This window comes from Symphodus melops, assembly GCF_947650265.1.
Source record: "Symphodus melops genome assembly, chromosome: 7".
Classification (NCBI taxonomy): Eukaryota; Metazoa; Chordata; class Actinopteri; order Labriformes; family Labridae; genus Symphodus; species Symphodus melops.
Genome location: NC_136697.1, coordinates 11,723,237 through 11,748,896, shown reverse-complemented (window position 1 = coordinate 11,748,896; position 25,660 = coordinate 11,723,237). Strand labels below are relative to the sequence as shown.

Here is a 25,660-nt window from a genome sequence, read left to right as displayed (position 1 = left end):
CAACGTTCTCCTGCCTGCTTCTATTCATTTCTCATATCTGCAGAAAAAGTGTTTGTGTACTAAATGAATGCATTTCTTTTGACACATACGGTGCTAAAGACATGCAGTATTCAGTAGCTTGCAGGCATGCATACTCACACAATCCTATTATATATGACACAAAGCGTAATAAGTGTGTCTGAGGCCTTGAGTTTAAAAGCTTATTTGTGATAGCTGCCCCGTGTCTCTTAAGTACGTGTAGATCAAAGCAATCAACTATAAGCAGTGAATGAAATTTGCCTTTCAAATGTTCATTTATTGATGACAGGGGTAAGCAGCAAAAGAAAAACAAAATTTTTGTTTCTTTTTTTCAACGATCCCTTTTCATTTGTTACTTACCCCTGTCACCTTGAAAGACTGAATGCAGCTGACAGATTGTTGCTTTATTATTAAAAAGTGATAGATGAGCTTTTAATAAGAACTCATGCAGGTTTGTCAGGGACCAGACAAAAGTTAAGGAGATCTGTGATGTGCCTCTGCTTCCATCTGCTGGACACTTACTGAATCACACCAACACTGAGTATTCACAGTGATCAAGCTGCTGACAATAGCATTTTAGATTTACCATAAAAATTCACATTTCTTGTAATAGAAGGAAAGAAATAAGTATTTATGGATGGTAAACTACAGTCCATTTTAAAAAACCTACTTCATATGTATTTTCATTTGTTGAGTTGTATAGCTTTCACGGATTGTTTTCTGTTTTTAAAGTTGTTATTATTAACAGTATGGTTATTGTGTAAAGTTTTGTTTTCTCTGTTATTCATCTCAGAGAATTTTTCTTCTCAAATGCTTTGATTTGTTTGGGTTAAAATGCCACAACTATAAAACAGGACAATAAAAACAGAATTATGACATTTCTGACAGAGTACAGTAGACATTTTATCTTGAAAAAACATACTTTTGATACACTACCAACCCATTAATTACATCCTGATCCCTCAGGGTTAATACTGTGGTCTGATCTAGGCTGCAACGATTAGTCAACATAATTGATTACTTACACAGGAATTCAAGCATCGACGCGTTGTATTATTGTGTTTGTTATTGGTAAAATCAAATACCGGTAAAAACTCATCTGTTTTGGAGTCAATTTGCTAAACCACTAGGTATTTTTCCTGTTAATACTTGTGTTCCCTCTGAACTCTAAACCTCCACTTAATGGCAACTAATTCGAAAGATTTGGAGCACATTCATAACTCCATTTTGGAGAAATCAGTGTTTTTTGTTCAAGGTATTGATAAGTACCCATACTTCTTTCACATTATTCACATTTCTTCTCTCATTTTTACATGCTTAAGGTTAAATGGGGGTCCAAAACATTAATAAATAACAATTGTGATTAAAAATAATTGTGATTAATTGCAACAAAAAAAAATCAATAGATTAGTCCACATAAAATATAATAATAAGTTGCAGCCCTTTTCTAAATCCTTCTCTCTGATACAGTAAGTTGTACCTGATATGATTGTTCCCATAATTGAGGGTAAGACTAAAGACTAGCTAGCTCAATAAAGAGTCCGACATTTTTAGCGTTTTATGAATTCGTATTCATAATGCTTCCATGGAACTTGATTACCACAGGCCTACAGAGACAGATAAGGGGCAAAACTCCAACATGACGCAACATTACTCTCCGCCGTAAGTCACAGGCTGGTTGGTCAGGAAGGATCATTTGTTGGTCTCCTGGGTAAACACAAGAGTGAGCAGTGACACCACAGACTGATTTAGGGGGCACGTGTTTGATTTTTACTGACCTGATTTCTTGGAGTTATCTGCACAAAGCAGTCTCGTGTTTGTCAGCTCAGACAGACTTTGATGCTTCAGACCGAAAGATTGTAAAAGGACAGCCAGGTTTTGTTTTGTTTTGATGTCCCACTTTCTGTGTGTTGGCCTTTTGGGAAATGTGTCAAACCTGCCTTATCTGACTCAGAAGTGAAAGGACAGTTGTGTTTCGTTGCATATTCATATTGTGATCTTTGTTGATACAGCAGCTGCATCTTTAACTTTGGCTTTATTTAAGATAATGTGCTTGTAGATGAAATAAAGCCACTGTGGTTTCAGTCGGCCTGAAGCCAAGAAGGCTTTTTTTTCCTTAGAGAGGAATACGAGTTCATGGCTCTTTTGTGATTAAAGCCTGATATGTTTTCCACAATCCTTTATCTTTAAAGCGGAACATACTACAAACCAAGTGACAAATGTTATGGCTCATCACTGATTCATGGTAGTCCTCCCATGGGGACACTGAATTCCCACACATATCTCTGTGGCCTGCAATCACCCACCAGAGGATCCACTGAGGCTGGTCTGAGGCAACATGGGAAGTTTGTTAATCAGCGCTGTGACTCAGCAGAATGAGGAAAAGCACCAACACAGACATACTGCAAGTCTCTAAAAGCTTTAAAAATAAAAATGTAATTGTACATACAATTTATTTCAAAAATAACAGCAACTGTATGTTAGAAGAATTTAAGGGGTACTTCACCCATTTATATTAAGCTTTGTATCATTAGAGACCTGGTAGTGTTTTTGATTGGCTGTGCATCCAGCCCTCATTTTCCCCTGAGACGGGAAAGCTCTGTGTTTCTTTTTTGAAAAGGAGCCTTCGATGACACAAAAATCGTCATTTTGCATCATTTGAGGCTGTTTTGATAGAGGGGTGTAACTACATTGCTAGTTCCTAATTTTTTTGACCCAGTGAAGTTACAGAACTATCACAGATCAGTGGGCAGAACTTCAATCAAAACTTAACGTCCACCATCTTGCTTGGAAGCTATGCTAACAGAGTGTGGAGAAAGCTGAGAAGAACTGAGAATGGCAAAAAAGTATGTTGCAACTTCAAACTGATATGAATGAAGGGGATTTTAAAGGTCTTGTGATCCAATCGTACATATGTTGGTGGTTATCTCTACCAAGACACAATATAGCGACAAACCGGCTGCTGCAGACATGCAGGTCTGCGGCTTTTGATATATTTCAAACTTTTAAATGAGTAAAGAAAAAGTCTAGTCTTTCATTATCTGAACAACCCTGAACTGAACTTACTGACCGACAAAGTGTATTTTCATTGGATAAATCTAAACATCAGTTGGGTTTGAATTCACAGTGAGTACAATTCACACTCTGTGGCAATATTTTACTTTGAAAGAAAGCGTTGCATTTTTAATTACTTTAAATGGAAATAAGTAGTTAGCAAAAAAATATATATATAAATATAAAATATATATATATATATATATATATATATATATATATATATAATATATATATATATCTCCCACCAACTATATATATATATATATATATATATTTATTTATTTATTTTTTATAGAATGGTCAGACATTTTGTTTCTTTTTAGCCTTTTGAAACAAAACTACTACAAGCAGCAGAGGGACTTCTTGTTCTAAATGTGTAAAACTTAAAGGAAGGATATGATTTGAAAGTAGCATTCCCTCCGTGCTCGGTCTTCACCCACCCCCTCCGTTCTGTGCTCCCTCAAAAGCCACGCCCCTCACTTAAATGCACTAGCACCATTGGTCCAGAAGCGGATTCAGCTCATGCTTTGTATGTGGGATTGTGAATGCATGCGGTAGAAAACGAGCAGGGAGACAGGGAGGCATTATTGGTTCATGAAACTTGTACCAAGTGCAGACATTGGTCGAATGTTGGATTTTATTTATTTCTTTTTCAGAACACATGAATTATCAATTTCTTTCAGGACCTAAAGACAATTTCAACCAAAATCTTAAAAAGTGTTTCTGAAGAAAATGACTGACTTGAATTTTAATAGCTAAGAGGACCCTCAAAGGGTTAAATGACTTGTTACACTATTGTATGTATCACTGGTAGAGTGTGTGGGTGCAGCTTTGTTTTATACAGTGTCTGAAAAGCTGGAATCATTTATCTGTATTTAGTTTTTCTTTTGTCATCACCCATTGTCTCCCACCTTTGAGCCGTTTTGATCATATGCAGGTGTGTTTTGGAGACAGAAGTTTAACCACTGTACGTGTGACTCACTGCAGCTTCACAAAGAGAGCACTGGTTGTTTAGTGGGCGTTCAGCAGCCTTGAGCAAGAAGTGAAGCTTTGAACGTGTTGTTGTGCAGTATGTGCTGCAGTTTCATACACCTGCAGTCCTTCTTCTTTTTTAATAAGTTTTGTTTTACATCTCCTCCTCCTGTCTTAACATGAAACACTTTGCCTTGTTTCATCGATGGAAATGGGCTTTTGTTTAAGTGTTACCACGGTGGGATTACATTGGGTCAGACTAATCAACAGAGATGGGAAGATTTCTGAGAAAATCCTTGAAGGAGAACATGTATGCAACACTTATGTAAGATGTAAATGAGAGGAATATATATGAATTAAAGGAGTATGACCTCTATTAATCTCTCTGTCTCCTCCTACAGAAGCTCCTGACACTGCCCTCTCTGCTCCTCTCATCTATTTTCTCAGTTAAGATCAAATGTAACAGAAAGGTTAACTGAAAATATAATAAAACATAGAACCAAAAGAGATGACTCTAAATGTTTGGGTTCATTCAAAGAAATGTTTTTATTCATTGATTCACATATTAAGATTTTTTTTTACACAAAGTGTCTATGTAATATAGGCTTGGGTTGATTAGGTTATCATCCATGTATAGGGTCAATGATCCGATAAGCGTGTGATACAGCATTATATTCTTTGGAGTGTTTCTATATCTTAATAACACAGAAAAAAGGGGAACAATGTGTAAAAGAACTTGAAGTAGTAGCACTTAGAGGCTGTGTGTTGATCTTAGTGCTAACATTAGATCGATTGTTAGCATGCTAACCTCTGCCGACGAGTCGTTAACATGAAGTTGAGGCTAATGTCTTTGGTACAGGAAAGGATTTGTGTTTTACATTTCACCTGATGCTTCCACTGTTTCCTTGGAGTATTGCAGTTAGCTCTCCTATTGATTATAGATTAAGTATGACTAAAACTGGACTTTTTTGGTAGGCGGGGTTATTTCTTTATCAAGAGACAGGTGGATTGAGTCAGAAATCAGGAAGACAGAGTGTGGTGAAAGACATGAAGCAAATGAGCCACAGGTCAGATTTAAACCCAAGATGCCCGCTTTGAGGACTCTAGCCTTCTTTTCATGCAGCATGCAAAATAACCACTAGACCACAGGACCCCTATAACTGAATATTTAAAATACTTACTAAGATGTACGTCTCACTGAAATCATACTTCAAATGTTTTTGCTCAGACTGACACGCCTGATGTCTGATGCCTAAAGGCTCTCCTCAGACACACCAAGGAGATCGTCGGCCGTCGGTCCTACTTGTACCATCGGTGAGTGGTCGTCGTCCTAGTCTATGCTGTATGTCTGGCTCTGTTGCTAGCCGTCGGCTTTTCTGAGCTGATTGGACATGTTTGAAACAGTGTCGGCCAGCACAGTTGGTGGGAGAGATCTCTCTGATTGGCTTTTCTACTTGGCGAAACTGGAGGGCCAGTGCACAAGAAGAAAAACAGAAGCGCCTCTTCTGTTATTGTTACACTAATAAAAGACCTAGAGCTGAAAAGACGAGGGCTTTTTTTTCAACTCCTTATCAGACATTATTCTCAATTACTTATATTATGAGTGGTGACTGACAGCGGTGAGAAAATGCTCTTCTCGTATCATAACAAGTGTTTATTTTTTTGCATTCTTTCTCGTCCTCTTATGGTTCCACTTTTTTGGAATAACGATAACAGACTTCCGGCCGCCTGCTGGCATAGAGAGTTATTTCCTCTCACGAATGGGCAGAACATACGTGGTGGTTGACCGTCGGCTTTAGTCTTATTAATAATAATACATTTTAGTGCAACTTTTGGTCCATTGCTGTCTGCTTGGTGTGTCAGGGCCATAATGGTTAATAGCAAAGAATCCTTTTGCTTCTGCGCCCAAATCTATAACATAAAGCAGATGTGTAAAGCAGCGTTTTAACAAGTGAAACATGACACATATGTCACACATTTAAGAACAAAGTATGTTCTATAGATTTATTATGGAAAGTGGCCCACATATAGAATTCATTTCAGGTTTTTGTTTGTTGGCTTTATCTTCATGTATTATTTACTCTCTGGCTTTTTAACAAAGCATATTTTTATTACATTTGATCATTTATCATTGCCAAAGCAAAAGAAGACCTTGAAATGTATGCTGAGAAGACCCTGTAGAAGCATACTCCTCTGCTTAAGAATCAGGTATCTTCTCTTGTCCGTTTTAATATCCCACAACATTTCCCTACACTTTGTTCCTTCAGGTTAGCGGTAATGCAAATTTGACACTAGTTTTTTGTCCTCTGACTCCGTTCTGCATAGCAATGAGAGGGATCTAACAGAGTGCACCCTCTGAGCTCTTGTCAAAGAGCTACCAGCAGCATTCTGAGCTCAGCTTTGTGAGGGAGCAAAAGAAACAATCGACTGCACATGAATTCTCTCTGAACTTCTCCTGACTCCCCGCAGGCCACAAGCAAGCTGCTGTAGATGCTTTCAGATGGAGACGCTTTATTATACACAATCTGCTGAACAGCCACTCCCACATCTATTCATGCTGCATGAGATATCTGCAGCGCAATGAAGCAAAATATATGGATCCAAACTTACTGACAGGAGCCCTGAGAATACACAGAATTATAAATAAATCACTGCATATTACAAACATGCAGCCAATATTTAATGTTTTTTTAAACATTGTTTAAAAGCCTAATTCATTAAAAACTCTTTCCCACAAAAGGAATTTAAATTAACATTGTCAAATGTTAATTGATTCTGTCAATCAACACATGTTGATTGTGGTGCTTCCTGTGAACAAAGTGGTATTTCTTACCTCTGATCTTGTCCTGTACGTGTGTGTGTAGTGTTTCCTGACTCTAGATCTCATCTTTCTGTCTTTTAGCAGTTCAATGTTTTACTTTCCACGAGTCCTTGCCTCAGAATATGTCAACAGTTATAGCCCAATTAAGGCAGAAAGTTCAAGGTACGACATTTACACCCCTGTGATGCCTCGCTTTTACGATGAATGTCACAGAAGCGTAATGGGGGAACAAAGTGATGCAACGCCTTTGTGCTGCCATCAGAGGTAGTACAGAAGATCTTTTAACTTAACTGCATTCTAATCTAAGATATTCAAAGAAAGTATTTTGTTCCACTTATAAATGACTGAGGTGTGACCTTGACTGTTGTAGGCCTATTTATTCCATTGTTCCGTTATGAAGTTATTGTAAACTAACATGTTGTCAATTCACAAATGTACTGAAGCCACATTTACACTGTCTGTGTTTGACTTTATCAATAGGACAGCCATGATGTTGATATTCATGATTCAGAGTGAAATAAATTGCAATGAAACCTTTTTTGTTCCACACATGAACTTTGGCAGTCATTTTACTTTTGTTTGCTCCAAATGTAATCTTTTCAACTCACACATCTTTAACTAATACCCTTCATAACACCTCCTAAACATTTGACTTCTAAAGACGTTACTGTGCACTTGATAGCATGCTGATGTTAGCATGCATCTCACAGCCCAGCTGTGCCTGAGTACACTCGTTGTGCTCTAAGAGCCCAGAACATTAACATGTCGTTCTAATGATCCACATTCACTGCTCATTTCAGAGAAGAGCATAGCAAAGATTTCCGCACTCAAGTGTTGCCGAGCAGGCGAGCTTTCGACCGATGTGTTTGCCTGGGTACTTTCAACAGGCCGCGCCATGAATACCTTTCACCTGCAGCCTCAAAAAGCTTCAGGGCTTAAAAGCAGACAAACATTGACTTTAGTTGCTGTAAAGGAAAAAGAGAAAATCCTGCATGCAATTGATTTAAACTGACACATTGGTGTTACCAATGGTATAACTGTTTTGTTTTTTCTCCATTGCTTGTTAGGAGAAAGGAAAAAGAAATTCAGGTATGGTCAAATTTTACATTACAATGCTTCACTTTTTAAATTCCTATAAGGAGTTTTTAAACAGACTGAAGCTAATCCTTTTTCCTTTTTTTACGACCTTCAAAAGCAAACAAGAAAATCGGCATAAAGGTTGACTATTTCTCTATGTTACATTTTAATGCTTAAAATCCCTGCCATAGAGAACGTGTCAGAGGAAGTGAGTAACTGGACTCTGAGGAATTAGCCTCCATTGTAGTTTACACAGTCAACATTCTCCATGAGTGATATACAGTATTAGCCATAGCCAGGTGTTTTTGTATTAAATACTGTACTTACACATGCACAGGGCAAGATAAGCAATGCGACGAGAAGTAGGCCTACTGCTTTGTCCATAGGGGGCCCCAAAAACTCAAAGCGAAAGTTCCTCACAGGAGGTTTGAGTTTTATACTTTTATCAGCTTTATTTCTGAATGCTTAGTTTTAGTACACCTTCAAAAAGAACACATCGATCTTTTTTAAAATGACACAATAAACGGGAGAAAACACTCGTGCCCTCATTACACCAAAGTGACATTTGTTCCCTGTTTATGGTCACCTCATGAACCCTCATGTTCCCGCTCACCTCTCAGTCACAAAGCAGTCATGTTGCAGAATAAGCAAAGGCACATTAGCCTTGTGTATTGTCCCTGATTATTTGCTTTAAAAAAGTTTTTTTTTTCTAGCCTGCTGCTGAATTTCTGGCAATGTACCCTATTAGTCCAGTCTGCCAATGTCCTGCTGCTACTTTGCTAGCCTTGCTGTTTTGGTGCTAGCGAGTGCAAATTAGTCTCCTGCAGAGAATTCTTTGGAAAAATTAAACCAATGTTGGAGGGGGCTGTAATTATTCTAAGAAGAGAGGGATAGCTCTAAATGTCTTAACAAATGTGCCCATGTGAAGAGAAGAACAGCAAGTAATCAAGCTATGGTTTGTCAGCATGCCATGGGTTTCCCCCCCAGGTTACAAGAGCAGGCTCGTGCAGCTTGAAACCAGATGGGCAAACAACAACTTGTTCATTTATTAAAGCCAGTGTGTCAGAATAAAAAAAAATCCAGCTTCAGTAGCTGTGCAGGTGCAGAAAGCTACATAGACAGATGGGACAATTTAGAACACTGCTAACACTGGGTCTACTTTTTCACGATCAGTCACTGATAGTCCGCCACTAGTTAACATTGATTGATCATCTCTGCTGCTGCTTCTCAGATTTTCGGTGGCTATATGACATTTGATCACACACAGATAGGATCATGTGCACGACTGGAAGCCATCTCTAGGGCTTCCAAGTATGGATGCATTAGATAAGCATCCACCTGCTCTGTAAGATAAGCCGAGTGAATATGTAGATCATGGCTTCTATGTACTCTGCCATATGGTGCCACTATGTATTTGTACCCTGCACATGTTAAAAAAAGATTGTGTACAGAGCAACAACTGATCTACTTAATGCCCAATGTGTATGATGTTCTTTGTTATGACTTGAAGTTGTTTGCAAGCTAACAAAATAAAATCCCAACACGTGAGCTTCAGTGGAGCGGTGGGAAGTAGTGAAAAGGAGTAAACAGTTGTTTTTGGAAGTCTTCCAACTAAAGGCCGGGGTCACATCAGCTGGGAAATGGACACACTAACTGGGAATTCCAAGCAGCAGTGTACTTCCCGCATTACAAAGAGCTTTCCAGAAACAAGGCTCAAAATTTGGCTGAAAATCATCTCTGCATGAGAAAGACAGGAAGTGGAGTTAGTCCGCAGTAGTGTAAAGACACTAACTTCTTCAATACATTTTTAATTGGGAAGCTAGATAATGTTACTTTAATGGCCTATCTGAAGATGTCTAAATCAGTTTTGCACATTACGTTAATCTTACCGTTGGTAAAAAAAATGTCCAGTTTATACTTGTGAAAAGAGACCATATCAGTTTTTATTTATGGGGGGGGGGGGCTCAGCCTCATAATAATCCAGATTATATTTATAAAGTTTTTTCCTCATAACAAAAGTAGGCGACTACAAAGGGAAGCGTGTCAGCTTCATGTTGTTTAAGTGGCCTGGTTTTTGACAACAGTATGACCTAATTTGTATATTGTCATGATAGCTATTATGACATCTCCTGTTAGTCTGACAAGATTGACACCGGTGTCTGAATGTGTGTGTAATTGCATTAGCCATGTTACTCATGCTTTTGTTAGCTAACACAGATTGCTTGATCAATGAGGAAAACAAACGATGAATGGACCAAAGAAGAAAATCAGGGTTACGGTGTAACTGTGTCAATGGGTGGGAGGACTCATCCAGGTCGTTCTTTGTTGTTAGATAACACAGAACTCTCGTGATATAACATCCATTGTATTATTAGCTGTTTCAATGAAGTAAAATCAGACACAGACCAAGTTTGTGTCTGTAAACAAAAGAACTCAGGAACCAGTGATGTTTGAACTCATCAGTCACTCTGTTTAAAGAAAGTATGTCAGCTCAGTTTGTATACATTAAGGTTCCTACACTGAATTGGTAAGAAAGAAATATTTGAATTAATATAACTGTTTGATCTCATAATGCAACGTAATTAAATTACAACAATGATACAACTTTGGAACTAAAAACTTCACCGGCAGTGAATAAAAATACATTAAAGAAGAAACCCTGTGTTAATTAGAGAAAGAAAAAAAAACAGATGCAGAGATTAAGGCTTATATCATTTGCATTATAGGTAAGAATTACATGTAACTTGAAGGTTGGATGTTAAAAGTTTACATTCTGGTATCATATAGAGTTTAATAAATTAAATGGAACTCTTGATGTTATTTAATTATTAGAACTATAAAGTTGAAATACTAACTTCTGCATAAAACAGTAAATAATGCTTTATAAAGGAAGTTTTAGGTTGTCATGTGTTCAAGAGAAGTGAAGAGAGACTTAAAGAGTATTTAATCCTTTATCTCTCCGTTTGTGGCCATTTTTCTAGACTCTTATATTATTATATTATACGCTATGGATTGCCGTCTCTTCCTCTAAGAAATCACATAACTGTCACAGCTGGAGGCCTTTTTCTAAGATATTTCCTGGAAGCTCTGCTCTCCCTGTTAGGCCTGTGAGACTGTGTTCAACAGAGGCAGGCGGCGTGGAGCGGTAGAGTATTTCAGTCTGTCAGTGACCTGCTGCTGACACAGAGCTGTGTGTCGGACCCAGCAGTAAGCTCGAGGTAATGTATTGTTTGTGGCTGCCTGAACAGGAAGTCTGCTCAGACACTTTCAATGAGCTCTTTACCGTTTCATCCGGCTGCCTGCTTTTTCCTCTCTGGGATTATTCACCAAAAAGTTCCTGAGTAATAACTCATAAGCCAAGTTTAGTTTCAGCTGGCTCTCTGTCTGGTCTAAATTTAGTTTTTTTTTTGTGTGTGTGTTAAACTAAATACAGAGCAGCCTTCTCCACCTTGATGCTTTTTATAGGCACAATTATTTTTGCTTGGGCAAGCCTGGAAGGAAGTCGACGGATCAGCACAAAAGTCCAGACAGAGATTGTGTAACCTCTTCCTTATGGCACACAGTTTATGTTACTGTATTTGTGAGGATCTTTATTTATTTTAGCAGAAATTCTTCTTCATTCTATTCCTATTGAAATAGAGATAATGAGGTTATTACAGATGTAAATATGGGACTATTAGGCCTACGGAAAAGAATTACAAGGGATTCATGTGAGCTGTTTAGGGAGGGTTAATAAATTGCCTGTGTTCTTATTTTGTTGTAATTTCCGCGGTTACTTTGTCTTCTTTTCATATGTAAAATGCGGATTTTTCTCATTAATGGTGTTCTTGTTTTTTGTATTATATTGTTGCATTCAACATCCTCTTAAACTCAAGTTAGGACTATGACAAATGTTTACATCTAAGGAATTTCAGGGGACAGGGTAATCACTACCTTGCTAGCTTACACAACCAGAGCCTTGGTCCGCTGAGGGTAGCAATGCTGTTTAGTTGCTGTGGGAACCAAGGGCAATAAGGTGGGTTATGTAACTTATCAGGGCATTAGGGCATGATTGGAAACAGGGGTTTCTTCACTGAGCACTTCTCCTTTCATTAGGACACTTGTATATCTTGTGTTTATTGCAAACTGTGTAATGTAGGATCAAACACTGAAACCTCCACTCATCTGTGTGGTAGGGGTTAAGATTTGACTGACTGCTAAAATATGTTTTACATATTTTTTATATCTAAAATATATGATTTAAATATAGCCTAAAACTCATTGTTGCACATAAACAGAAAAATAAGTGGGATCTTGAGTGACCATTGAGAGGAGCTCTGGGAGAACAGTGCAGCACTTTGTGTGACTCACTCAAAGATGTTTAAACCAAACAGACTGTTTACATGAATTAATTGCCACATTCCACCATTCACCCTTTAACTAAGGCACAGCTCTTAGTATTCAAAATTCAAGTTTCAAGATAATGATTCTAAAAAATACATATTGACCATAAACATCAGAGCTATCTAAACTCTAAATATTTCACACACACATGCAAGATGGATTACTGTAGATGAACCAAATCAAGAAACGTTGCCTCCTCCTGTTGATCAGAGCTCATTTCAGTTAAAATCAACTAAAGTGGAACATTGTTCTGTGATTTGAGGATTCAAAATTTTTTTGTTTGCAAATCCTGGACACCCTTATCTTCATGCTAAAGGGAAAATGGACCACCTTGCTTGTGTTCGGGATAATAATGAATTATCATATTGTTGAAATGCTTCTCAAAATGTTCTGTACCGAAGGTCATCAATGTTTTTGTTCAATTTAGAATTCTAGGTCAATGGAAACTATAAATAAAATACCCACTCTAGAGCTTCTGTTTTTGTTACAGTGTTATATAAACATGTATATCATTTTGTGTTTAATGATATGGAAGTTTGAAATTCTGGCACTCTGTCAACTTTAGATGGTTTGGGGGTGTGTATGATAAGCACACAAAGTAACCTGCATATTTGTGGAGGACGTTTATCAATCAATCAATCAATCTTTATTTGGATAGCGTCAATTCATAACAGGTGTTATCTCGAGACACTTTACAAAAAGCTACTCTTTGTCTGTTAACATTAACAAAAGAGCAGGTGACCACTTTTAATGCTGAACATCTACTGTATACGTTGTTGAGAAACCTATGCTGACTCATAATGAAGAGGTAAATACTACAAAGGTGAGCCTGAACTGTTGGGCAGCTGAAATACTACTTAAAAAAATATTCCACTTTCTCGCACACAAAGTGTTATTCAAAGAAATAGAGTGGTGACACAACCCTGTCCCAGCTTCTTTAAAACATGTTGCTGTTATCTAATTCGATGATTTCCCTTAGCTAAAAACTTTTTTGTGTGTCTGTGAAATGTAAATGTGACAACACTAAACAATGTGTCTTCTGTGGATTCATGTTGTCTTTAACCGCCACTGCTTTCTTTTGAGCATTAGTATTACACTAACCTTGATCACGTATATTGAGTTGCTTAGGGTTAAAAATATTCCTTCTGTTATGTCAGAGCCCCTCCACAGGTAATATCAGTTACCCAACAAGACCCCCCCAAAGGAACATCTGCTGCTTCATTGCCTCTGATTCATTCGTTTAGATTTAGATATCCTCAGAACATTAATATTTAGTTTGGTAACTTCATAATTTGCATTTCTTTTTTACATTTTCTGCTTCCTTTTTTTACATTTGAAACAGGGATCAGGATAAGTGATTGGGGGATGACATGCAGTAAAGTAGAGAGGGTTAGAGTGGAGGCAGGGCCGCTCGCTTTGAGGACTGAGGCTTCTGTGGGTGCACAAAATAACCACTACAGCCCTTTTGTCATGATCTGGGGTTATTAGTGATTTCCACGTGTGTTTGTTGTCTGTTTTCCCTGTCTGTCTGCTCCTCAAGTGTTTTCCCTTCCCCCCGGGCTAGATTGGCAGCAGGTGTGTGTTTCGCAGGTGCAGCTCGTTTCTCATCAGCTTCAGTATTTAAGCCGGATCTCCTCATGCAGCCGGCACCAGATTATTGTCTTCACTACGTGGTATCGTAACTGCGGTCAAGTGAGCCGTCATTTGTAAAACCCCGGTCAAACCAGCCGCCCGATCAAAATACGATGCGCAGTCTATTCAGGGGTTTACGGTATGGGTGCTTGGAGTGCCCAAAAAGCAGGAAAACGGCCGCGTATTTTCGAAAACGTTTTTGAATATGAAATACCAATAAAATGAACAGTGAATGACACTTATCTTAGCACTTGAGAGGTTATTAAGGTATGTGTAGTTCAATTCAGCTCAAATTTCAATAAGAGCTTTGATATTCTGGTGATAAATGTTTTAATGCAAAATCTGTAAAAAGGTGACAAATATCTTTCAATGCATTCTTTTTCAACGTGTCCCTGGCTATTATCTTGAGAATTTTCAGAAGATGTTGCTGTACAGTTTCTTTTAAGAAAAATAAAGGTTTGTTCCATTCAATTTTCATTGAGAGATATCATATTTTAGTATTAGTACTCAGTATTTTATTTTTAAAAATCTGAGAGAAGTGACAAAGACCTTTCAATGGATCCTGGTACCCAAGGGCCCTGACTATTAGCCCTGTGATTCTCAGCAGATTTTACTGTAGAATTTTTGAGAAAATTAAAGGGCAATTCTGCCAATGTTTCATTAAGAGATAAGAAATTTGAGTTATATTCAGTGTTTTATTTTGAAAAATCAGAGAGAGGTGACAAAGATATTTCAATGGATTATTGTACCCAGGGGGCCTGACTATTTGCCCTGTGATTTTCAGCAGATTTGACAGTATAATTTTTGAGAACATTAAAGGTGAATTCTGCTAAATTTTCAACAGGACATATGAAATGTGAGTCACATTCAGTGTTTTATTTTGAAAAATCTGAGAGAGGTGACAAAGATCTTTCAATGGATTATTGTACCCAAGGGCCCTGACTATTAGCCCTGTGAATCCAGCAGATTTTACTGTAGAATTTTTGAGAAAATCAGTTTCAGTCACAGATTTTGCATTAAAACGTTTATGACCAGAATATCAAAGCTCTCATTGAAATTTGAGCTGAATTGAACTACACATACCTTAATAACCTCTCGAGTTCTAAGATAATTGTTGCCATTCACTGTTCATTGCATTGGTATTTCATATTCAAAAACGTTTTCGAAAACACGCGGCCGTTTTCCTGCTTTTTGGGCACTCCAAGCACCCATACCGTAAACCCCTGAATAGACTGCGCATCGTATTTTGATCGGGCGGCTGGCTTGACCGGGGTTTTACAAATGACGGCTCACTTGACCGCAGTGTATCGTACCTCGAATCAGGCGCGCTTGTATTTTTGGATTTTTCTACTTTTCTAGTTCCCTACTTTTCCGTGTACTTACCATCCTCATGTTTTCCCCATCGTCAGCTTCCCGTTAAGACTTACCTGCATCCCCGTCAACCTGCCGTCTTCTTGTCTGCTGTTCGTCTCACCTGGATTCACCTTCACGCGTGCTAGAATCGGGTTTTGGGATCGTCACTAGGATTATTGTTTCACTGCTCACTTCACTACCCCGTGTTTTATTAAACTTATTGTTCAAACTGTTTGCTCTGTCTCTGTCTTGTGCGTTTGTCCAACGGGGATTTTGCTATCATGTGTTCAACCTGAAATAGGACATTTAACAAACCTACATGTTAAAAAATATGAACACAAAGGGTAATTTGTAAGAACACAAAGGGTTTATTCATTTAAGTACTTTAAATTTTACATCAAACGTTAATGTCAGCTGGAAACCATGTACATCCAAATACTGTATGCTTTTATTGAAGAAAAAGGAAAAATCAATGACGTCTGAACAGAGACATTTAATTAATTGAAGAACTTTTACATCTTTAAACTCGTAAAAGTTGTGATAAAACTTGTTAGATTATCTGCAAAAAAGCAATATGACAAAGCTGTAAAGACTGTTTCCAAGCTCAAGAATAAGGTCCTTGTGATTACATGTTAGTCTCCTAACAAGTATAACGTAACAACACACAACATAACTCACTGAAATCACACAGACACCCTTACTGAGCAATATGACCTTGAAGAGTTGTGAAGTAAAACCGTCTTCATGTAATCACACACGTTCCAGTGGTGAGGAAGTTGTCTGGAGGAAAATCAGTGTTCATTCAGTGAGGAGTCTCCTCATCATCCCACACGTCTGCTTTGATTGGCTGAGGGGCGTGATGTCACAGAGTAGACCGCCCTATAAAAAGTCACTCTGCCACGCAAGACGACAGACCGACTGAAAGCTCACTCACTCACTCACTTCCAGCAAGGAAGAAAAGCTGTTGAACACTACATCCTTCACAAGGCAACGTCCTAACTTTTGGAAGTATCCTCCAACAGGAAGAAGAAACATCCCATCATGTGCAGAGGACTTGATGCACTGCCTATCACCTGCCTGGAGAGGTGAGGGCTTTATGACATTTCTCCTCTTTTGATCACAACTATCATTCGCTTACCTACATTGTACAAATCCTGGACATAATATCCTTTAAAATATCTGTAAACATGTTTTTTTTCTTTTGGTTTTATAGGGCAAAGGAGCTGAAAGCTTTGTTTGGAAGTTTACTACATAAGTCAGAACAAAGCATCACCAGCCAGGCAAAGAAAAACAATAAACTGAGGTAAGACAAACATTTGAGTCATATTTTTATGTTTAAGCGTGTCAGTAATATTAAAGTGCAAAACAGTGATTTAAGAACTTTTCCTATTCATTCATTTATTTTATTTTTTTCTGTAACCACAGGTTAAATGTGGACGAGCCCTTGAAATGGAAGGAGTCGTTTGACAAGCTGCTGTCCAGTCAAAGTAAGTCCTCGGATGACACTTGATGAAAATGTTCAATCACTGCAGATGTTTGTGATGATAACCAGATGTTAACTTTTTTTACCCTCTCTTTTTTTGCCAGATGGACTGTGTCTGTTTAGAGCATTCCTGGTCTCAGAGTTCAGTGAGGAAAACATCGCCTTTTACCTGGCTTGTGAGGACTACCAGGCAACAAAGCCCTCCAAACAAGCAGGCAAAGCCAAGAAAATTTATGAGGAGTTCATAGCCACTGATGCACCTCGAGAGGTAAATATACCAAAACATTAAACGATTATTTAGGAGGCTCTATCATTCTGCTTTCTTTTCTTAACTTGTCGATAAGTCCTGATAATCACCTCCTTACCTCCTCTGTTTTCCTTACAGATAAATCTCGACCATTTGACCAAAGCCATCACAAAGGAGAACATGGAGCACCCTGGACAGTCCTGTTTTGACTTGGCCCAGGCCAAAATCTACACCCTGATGGAGAAGGACTGCTACCCACGCTTCCTTAAGTCATCCACATACCTGGAAGTCAGCAGAAAAGCCAAGACATGCTAAAAAAAGTGTTATTCAAACAACGTGTTCTGCAAACTGCAGACGTGGTGTGATGACTCCTCAAAGGGACATAAGCTTACGGGCGCACAGTGGAGACTGGAAGGGTTCACAAGGAACAAAAACTTCCATCTGAGAACTTTGGAGCCAGGTAATGGAGGCACTTTGGAGACCAGAGTTTGCAAACAGCTCAAAGCCCAGAAGAGAAGATAATGGAGACCCGAAGCTGTGAGAAAAGACTGAGCTGCAGACGATGTCTGCCTCTAAAGGGGCAGCTACAGTGGCGAAAATTTTATAAATGCAGAGATTGAAATGATACACAACTACCATAGGGACTCGCACTTTTATTTATTTCTTATTTATTTTAAATTATTTTTTAATGTATGAATGTTTTTTATTTATGAAATACAAACTGTATCTTCAAATAACTGCAATGTAATAAAGATTATACATTTCCAGAGACAAAGGATGACAGTGTTTTCCCTGTAAGACTTCTCCTGCGCAGATGGAGGATGTGGTTAATGAGGTCAGAAGAAAAATGTTGTAGCAAGGAAGAAAGATACTTGCTCATGCTGTCATAGCTACTAATTTTGGCTCTTAGTGGTTCCACTTCACAAGTACGTGACTGGATGACTCTTTTTCTCTTGAATTACAGTGAATGGAAGATATGCAAAAAGTCTGAAGGTGTACTACCTACGTGATGCTGTGTTAGTTCTTTTAGAATGAGGTAAAAAATGAGGTCATTTTGAGCATGTGTTTCCTTTTATAAAACAACCGTGGATGATAAAACCCAACAACTTCATTCAGAACTATATTTTGTATTAATCACCAGTAAGGGAATCTTCCATTGGGTCACCCTAGCATACAAACAGGACACACAAGTCAGACAGGTCACAATTAAAGAAACACAGTACTAACACTCATATTCAAACATTAGATTACAATAAGACTAAGGTGTGTAGCAAATGAGTCTGTCTTACAATACTCAAGTTACAATAAAAGTACTTCTCTTAAGAATTTGTGTTTATCAGTCTGGCCCAGAATGAGATAAGTTCATTGGTACCATCTATTTCCAAAGCCGACAAAAGAACACAGCCATTTGAAAGGTCTATTAGCTTCCCTCAGCACAAATGCTACAAGAGCTAGCCTCTCTCCGTCCAAAGTGACAACATCTGCCAAGTTAACATGATATGACTTGTTCACGAGTGAGCGATAGATGTGCTTGCAGGCAAAATGAGTAACTTTTGGATAGTGCCCGTCTGACCGTTTCGCTTATTTCTAGTTTATCTAAATTTGGTTGTTTGTTAGGTACCTGTAACTCCAGTACAGACATGATGTCAGCCTGTTAGCTTTACTCAGCACAAATATTGAAAAGCAAAAGAAAGAATGTCAAAATGATAGCCTTCCATCTAGCTAACAATTCCCAACTAACCAACTGTTGACTGTAGCAACAATTCCTGTGCCAGTCTATTACTGGCACAGGAGTCCTAAAACCCAGAAGTAGGTTAGCATTAGCGCCATGGGTTCTAAACTCTTAAAGTCCATGAGGGTTTTGAATGGGTTTGTGGTTAGACGCCTGAAATAAGGTCTGTGGTTAACACAAGCTTAAGACATGTTGAAGTTTTGTTAAATGAGATAAACTACATTAGCTAAGACCCCCATTTGTGAATTTTACCAATTTGTATGCAAACTTAAAACAGTTGTTGCTAACAAATGGCTAAATGAGACTACAGTGGTCGTTGGGACATTAAACATCATCACGCTGGGAACTTTCTCACTAATCCTCCTTACAGCCTCTAGTTCTGTTTTTCAGTGCTCTTGAAAATATTAGGTTAATAAACAACTTATTAAGCTACGGTTTCACTAGCTTGTCAAAACCGCTGAGTAGATCGATGAAGCATAACGCTTGTGACGCCAAAGTCAACTGCTTAACGTTAGCTTTTTACTTCTCTCCACTGCATTCAAACTTCATATAAATTGTGTTCAGCTGAAAAGATTATCCAGCTTAACAAAACAGCTACACATCAGAGACGTGTTTGCCACAGAGTTTATTATCTACAATGATCCAAAATCCAATGCAACATTTTCATAGGCATATCCCATAGGCGAAGCTACTTCCAGGCTGGCCTACAAAAATACGTGATCACTTTTCCAGTCTATTCAAGAGCCCACTTAATCCTTTCTACATCAAGTAGGACTGTCAGCAGTTAATCACGGTTAACTAGATCTGAAATTATTGCAATAATCTTTTTCAAGTTAATTGCGTGATATTTAGTCCCTTAAGGAGCACTTTGGATAAGCCTGTCATCACAGTGATGGAAAGAATGACACTGCTACATCTTTAAACTTCTAGATTTTGCTTCTAGCTCAGTTGTAATATCCACCTATAATAACAGCAAGTATTTCACTTTATTACCGCGCCTTTGAGCTGTTTTACTTTAGTTTTTGATTTGCAATGATTTCTGTTTTCTGTAAGTTAATGGTGTAACCTTCGATCTACCTGAGAGTCCTTACTTTATTTCAAAATAAAAGCAGGTTTGAGTCAAACTACAAGTAAAGTCATTTCAGCTTCTGACAGTACAAAGTTCAAAGTAAAGACCAAAACATTTTCATTTATAAATAAAAAAATAATGGAATTTCAAAAATTCAATTAAAAATATGATTAATCATGAATATCTGTGGACATTTTGTGATTTATCGTAATTTAAAAATTTAAAAATAAAATCGTTTGACAACCCTATTGATAAATGAATTGTCTTTAATTTGCTAGTTGGTTTGTTTTGGACCAGGGTATCCTTTTCTTGTCCTCAGTTATTTCATCTCAACAGCAGCTGGTGAGCTTAGCACAAATATTGAGTGGGTTAAAGCGATCACGGCCTTGTCAAAAGAAACAAAATCCTTCCTTCGAACATAATATACCTTTTTGTTTAGAGAACTTTAGGGGGAGCTTACTGTTTGCTTGTTTCTGGTTAGCTAAACTAGCAAGCAAATTCTTTAACCAGTAGTCAAAACCAGGCAGTCTGTTCACCCATTTCTAGCCTTTGCACTTATCTTAACTTAAATCACTCAACTAAGCAGCTGTTTATGATGTAGTATTTTCATTTTGTGTGTGTGACAAAATCATTTTGCCCAGAAGCACCTGAGTGTGTTAGACAGTTTCCATGGAAACAATAGTCCCCTATATTCTGAGCACCTCCACAGACAGGTTTGTTTACTACTTTGTTAGAAGCTCGCTGCCTCTGAGTCACTCTCTCCTCCCCTCCTTCTTATAAAACAGCCACTTCTTTTTATTCTGCTCCTGTTGTCCATCATTGCCACCTCCTCAGCGTTCACCTCCTCCTCCTCCTACACTCTTCCACTCCATCAACCGAGCCCTGTTCAAACACTCAGCCCTAAAGAGGCGCGGGAAAAGTCATTAAGACCACGTTTAACACTGGTGGAGAATAATGGAGGCAGTCGGTGCAGTCCATCCCGCTTTCTCTGACACAGAATTTATGTGAAATGAAGCCTCTTCTAAATGTGGATACAAAGTTATGGAGATTAATTAAGAAATAGTGTTTTGTTTTTTGGCTCAGCATGCTGAAAATCTTTCATATTTACCTCAAACAGATTGCATAGACAATTTAGTGTTGATTTGGGTAGATGCTCATGATTCATGTTTTCTCTACGTGATACGATGTCTTAATATACTTTCAACAGCATGCAGAGACGTGCTGAGGTGTGTCTGCATGTGGGTGTACTTCTGATTGTGTTATCATGAAGAAGTAGTCAAGAAGCTTTTAACTTTTACAACCATAGGTCTGTTTAAAAAGAGGTTCAAATGTGTAGTGATGAGAAATTATATGGAAGAAGAAGCCAGTCACAAGTGATGAGTGTTGGGGGAAATAAACAGATAAATTAGAGAAATTCTCATTAGGTATGAGCATTCATAGCTGATTGCATGAGTTATTTCAAAGAGACTTGAATGTAATAGAAAAAAAAAAAATTCTTGTTATGTTTAAACACTTTACCCAACTTTGAGAAAGAGGGTAGGAATTTAAAAAGTTTTTTACTTCTTCCTTTTTGAACATGTGTACTTATAATTTATTTAAATACATACAATGTATATACACACATGTGACATATGACATACATTGTTTTTTTCATTTAATTTTATTTCTATAAACGAATATATATGTACATTGTTGATTGTTTTCTTGTGTGAAAACTCTGTTCTGTACACATGATTCAAAATAAACTTCAAACTTCAAACTTTTTAACTTTAAAGATAAAAAAAAAACATAAATGTTTTAAAACACAGGAAACAAGGGAGAGAGAAAAGCTATCAAAATCAATGCCTTAACTACTTCAACAAACGCCAAAGTACACAAACCTCTTCAAGTACACTTCTTCTAGCGGACTCAGGCACGGTACCCGTCTCGAGCACAGTAAGAGTTGTGTTCACAATAATCAGATGAACCGGACTTTGGGGTCAAGAATACTTCTGGGGGATGAATCTGTTATACTAAAGTGATATATAAATAAGAGCATTAGAAGTGGCAGGTCTATCTTCACACAATATGTATGTTCTTCATACTGTTTCTAAATGTGTAAACAATTCATTAAAAAAAACACTGAAGTGTTTTCTTGTGTTGAATACAGTAAAACTTAAAATCCTAAAGTCCTAAAAATAGAATAACAAGGACAAGAAATGAAGTGCCTTTAAAGATTTCCTCCCTTCAGCTTTTTTAACTGCTGGAGCTTCCTTAAAAGACTGCCAATCCAGACTATAACAGTTACAGGAAAAAATAAGGGAGTTTTCTGACAACAACTTGGAGTAAGAGAGAGAAAATCCTTTGGTAAACAGTGGTCATGATTTAAAGAAAGTCTTTTCACAGTGACAAAGGAGGTTGAAAAAAAGTGTCTGAAGTCACTCACTCGTTCCCTTCTCCCTACTCATTATATAGTTTATGCAGTGGACTCACTTAGAATTTTTTTTGATTTTGTTTTTCAAGAAATGTTTCCGAATAATAAATACATAAAAAATATTGAATTTGAAATACAATTAAACAAATTTTCAGACTCATTTATTTAGATCTCTTTTTTATTTTGGGACGTCTATTTCTAAACGTTGAGGATCTTAACTTTTGCAGTTTGTGCTGTAAACATAGACTGGTCCCACACCTGGCTGAGCTGGCCTGATTTAGGCTGCACCTCTGTGAGTGTTTCTGAAGGAGGATCAGTTTAAGTGGGCGGCTTTAAATGTCAGCAGGGTTGGAAACATAATGCGGCTGGAGAGAGGTGGAGCTCTGTTAAATGCTGGATCTGCCTCATCTGGGCACCCTCTCCACTGGTGAAACTGAGTCAGCGGGCTCATTTAAAAACATATTCGCCGTATGAGTGGCGATAAATAGCATCGCCAACTGTGCTTGAACTTGAGAGACTGGTGTAAATACAAAGAGCTGTAGTCATGGTGACCAGGTTACCAAGGGAACAAACCCATCACTGCTGAGTGATACCCTCTCAATGTTCACTGTCAAATGTTTAAATATACCACAAGAGCTTCATTTATATCTCTTTTAGTTTGCATAATGAAACAATAGGCTACAAATAAACCCCATGATGTGCTCTTGTATTTAAATACTTGACAGTCTGATTATAGGGATATTAAAAACATATGGGAATATGATGATATAACTCATTGGTATATATTAACATCTGGTCTACTTTTTATTATAAGGCCATAAAGGGGGAAGAGTCATATAACAGGTAGTGATGACTCACCTTAAAAAGGTAAAGCCACATAGTTTTGCTTTTATTGTAAAGGGACAAATCATGTAGAGGCAGTAAAAAGTGTGATTTTTTTTCAAGGTCAGTCTCGAGCCTCCTAGTTTCCTCTTATAGTTTACAGGTATGACATTTAGATGTAAGGGAGACATGTGTTGTGGTTTGTCTGTATGTTTATGCCTGTCCAGGGTGTTTCCCTCTTTTCAATTTGGGAGGGAAAAGGTAGACAGAGAGACTGACTGTATACACAGTTATGAAAGCCACTCCCGGGGAATGTTTGACTGCCTCGTGCCAATAATTTACTTGACTCTGACTGTAACAATTAATATTATTGGCACGACCAAGGAAATTGAAATTCTCTAATTTCTGTCACTTTGAGTAATTTGATAATCGAGACGTGCAATAAAGTGTCATGAGATAACTTTTGTTTGGATTTGAAGCTGGAAGGATACTTACATTTCAGACCAAAATATTCCAAGTGTAATACATTATGGTAATTAGTGTCCCTTTAAACAAAAGTGTCTTGCTGTTGTTCTTGTCAGGACATTTCCATTTAGTTAATATAAATGTCTTCCTAGGAACAAGCCAGATGTCTGCTAAAAGCAACATGTCAAGACACAAGAAGACAAGATCCTGCAACAACCTTCTTTCCCACATTTTTCTACAGGAAATTGACTCAATAACAATTCGACATGAAAGTTTAAGGGTGAGTAAATCTTCTCTGTTGAATACTTAAAAGCTCTTCCCACCATGTATTTCTTAGTCTGTTTACAAGTCTTTAATGTATTCTACATGAGTTAGAGCATTCCTCACATGGGATTTCACTTAAGACAATATTGTGAAACTAATGAGCCCATAAAAGCTTTAGAGTCACATTATGTAAGAAAGTCCAGACATGAATCAGACATTAATTTCGTGGTGATACAGCCTTGTATTGGGATCAAGTTTCCGTTCCTAAGCCAATTATTTAAATGGGTACATGAAGTTCTGAAAAATTAAGTGAAGATAATATGTGCAAGATTTTACAGACTGAAACCAACACTTTCTTTAACAGCCGAGTTTATTTTTATTTGTATCTAAGGATTATAGGAAAATACTTATTCAAATCCTGATATGTACAGTGGCCTAATATGAGGATACAGACAAGATATGGTTCGCTTAGATTGACATTAAGGGTAAAAGAGCAAGACACTCTTTTTGAAGGTAACAAAAACTTGTTCCAACGTAGAAATCATTTTCTGCCTCTTGGGGTCACTTTGTAAAAGTAATAATTTACTCCTTGCACAGGATGATGGGAGTGATTAGACCAGTTATTACAAGTGTTAGATCACCACTATAGCTGAGGAAATTCTTTATGAGGTAACTTGTGTATAAGGATGAGGAAATTGTTCTAGGCGTTGTTCTTGCATCAATAAGTCCCATAGTCATATCATTCCATTAAAATTGTTGCGAAAACTGTATGTCTATGAACACAATAAATCACGAATAAATAACAGCATTGGGAACACTATATTCTTTTTATATTTGCACTTCTTTGTTCAGAATAATCAAACAAGATATTGTATGTTTTTTAGAAACTTCACCTTTCTTGGATTTTAGTTTGAGCTGTGCCACTCCTGTTTAGTTGATTAGATAAGCTACCATAGGGAAGCCCGAAACAGACATGCATCCACACATATTATTTGCTCTATCTAATCAGAGCTTTCAGTCAGATGACTGGCATTGAGGGCTGGAGGGCAAACAGAGCTTCGGAAAGTGGCAGCTAACATCGAACACTCTGTGGAGCTGCAGCTAGGGCTAGTTCATTTTCCATATCTTCAAACTGAAGCATGTTTACATCTCCTGACAACCACACATGCAAATCATCCTTATTCCGGAAAAGGAAGAAAGTGTTATCCAAGGAAATCAGTAAATTAAAATGATGGATGGATACATGTACGACTTCTGTACTTTCCAGCTCTGGCTTCAGCGTTTTAGGCAAACAGACATGAAAGAGGCTTCAAACCTCTGAGTTAAGACTGCAAATACATTTCCCTTATTGTCAGCTATTTGAAACCTTCACACACTGCACCTCTCAAAAAAAGGAAACTTCATGTAAAGTGTCATTCCGTGTCACGATATTGGCACTTTTTTTTGCCAGTACTTGTTTGTCCCAATTCAGCAAATGAATGGAACCTTAGAAATGTCAGGACCAGCAGGCGGAGTTGACAGCTCGTTTAGGATGGAAAATATCTCCCTTGACACCTCTCACCCACGTTCTGTCACCAGACTCCACAGACATTGAAGTCTTTATTTTTCACAAGAGCAGAATTGTCTTCCAATCCTGCAGAAAAGGGTAGAGTAAAACTACCAAAAATGCTTTAAGGTCACATACACTGAAGAATTCTGGGAAGATCAGTGATTCGTCAAAGATGATTAAGGAAATAAATAAGCACATTGTATGAATCACAGTTCCAGCAGCAGTTTGTTTGTTTGTTTTTTGTGAATGTATCTCAGATAAGAGGTTAAGTTAAGCAGATAACAGTTCTTAAAGTCTGTTTTT

At 37.7% G+C, this 25,660-nt stretch overlaps 1 protein-coding gene across 1 annotated transcript; it reads left to right on the top strand.

Annotated features, from left to right (window-relative positions):
* The first annotated feature begins 15,519 nt into the window (after positions 1-15,519).
* On the top strand, positions 15,520-17,835 carry rgs5b (regulator of G protein signaling 5b). The gene is made up of 5 exons (XM_079348905.1): positions 15,520-16,398; positions 16,527-16,616; positions 16,739-16,800; positions 16,901-17,064; positions 17,182-17,835. The coding sequence occupies exons 1-5, from the start codon at positions 16,355-16,357 to the stop codon at positions 17,356-17,358; spliced, it is 537 nt and encodes a 178-aa protein (XP_079205031.1). The 5' UTR covers positions 15,520-16,354; the 3' UTR covers positions 17,359-17,835.
* The last annotated feature ends 7,825 nt before the right edge of the window (positions 17,836-25,660 follow it).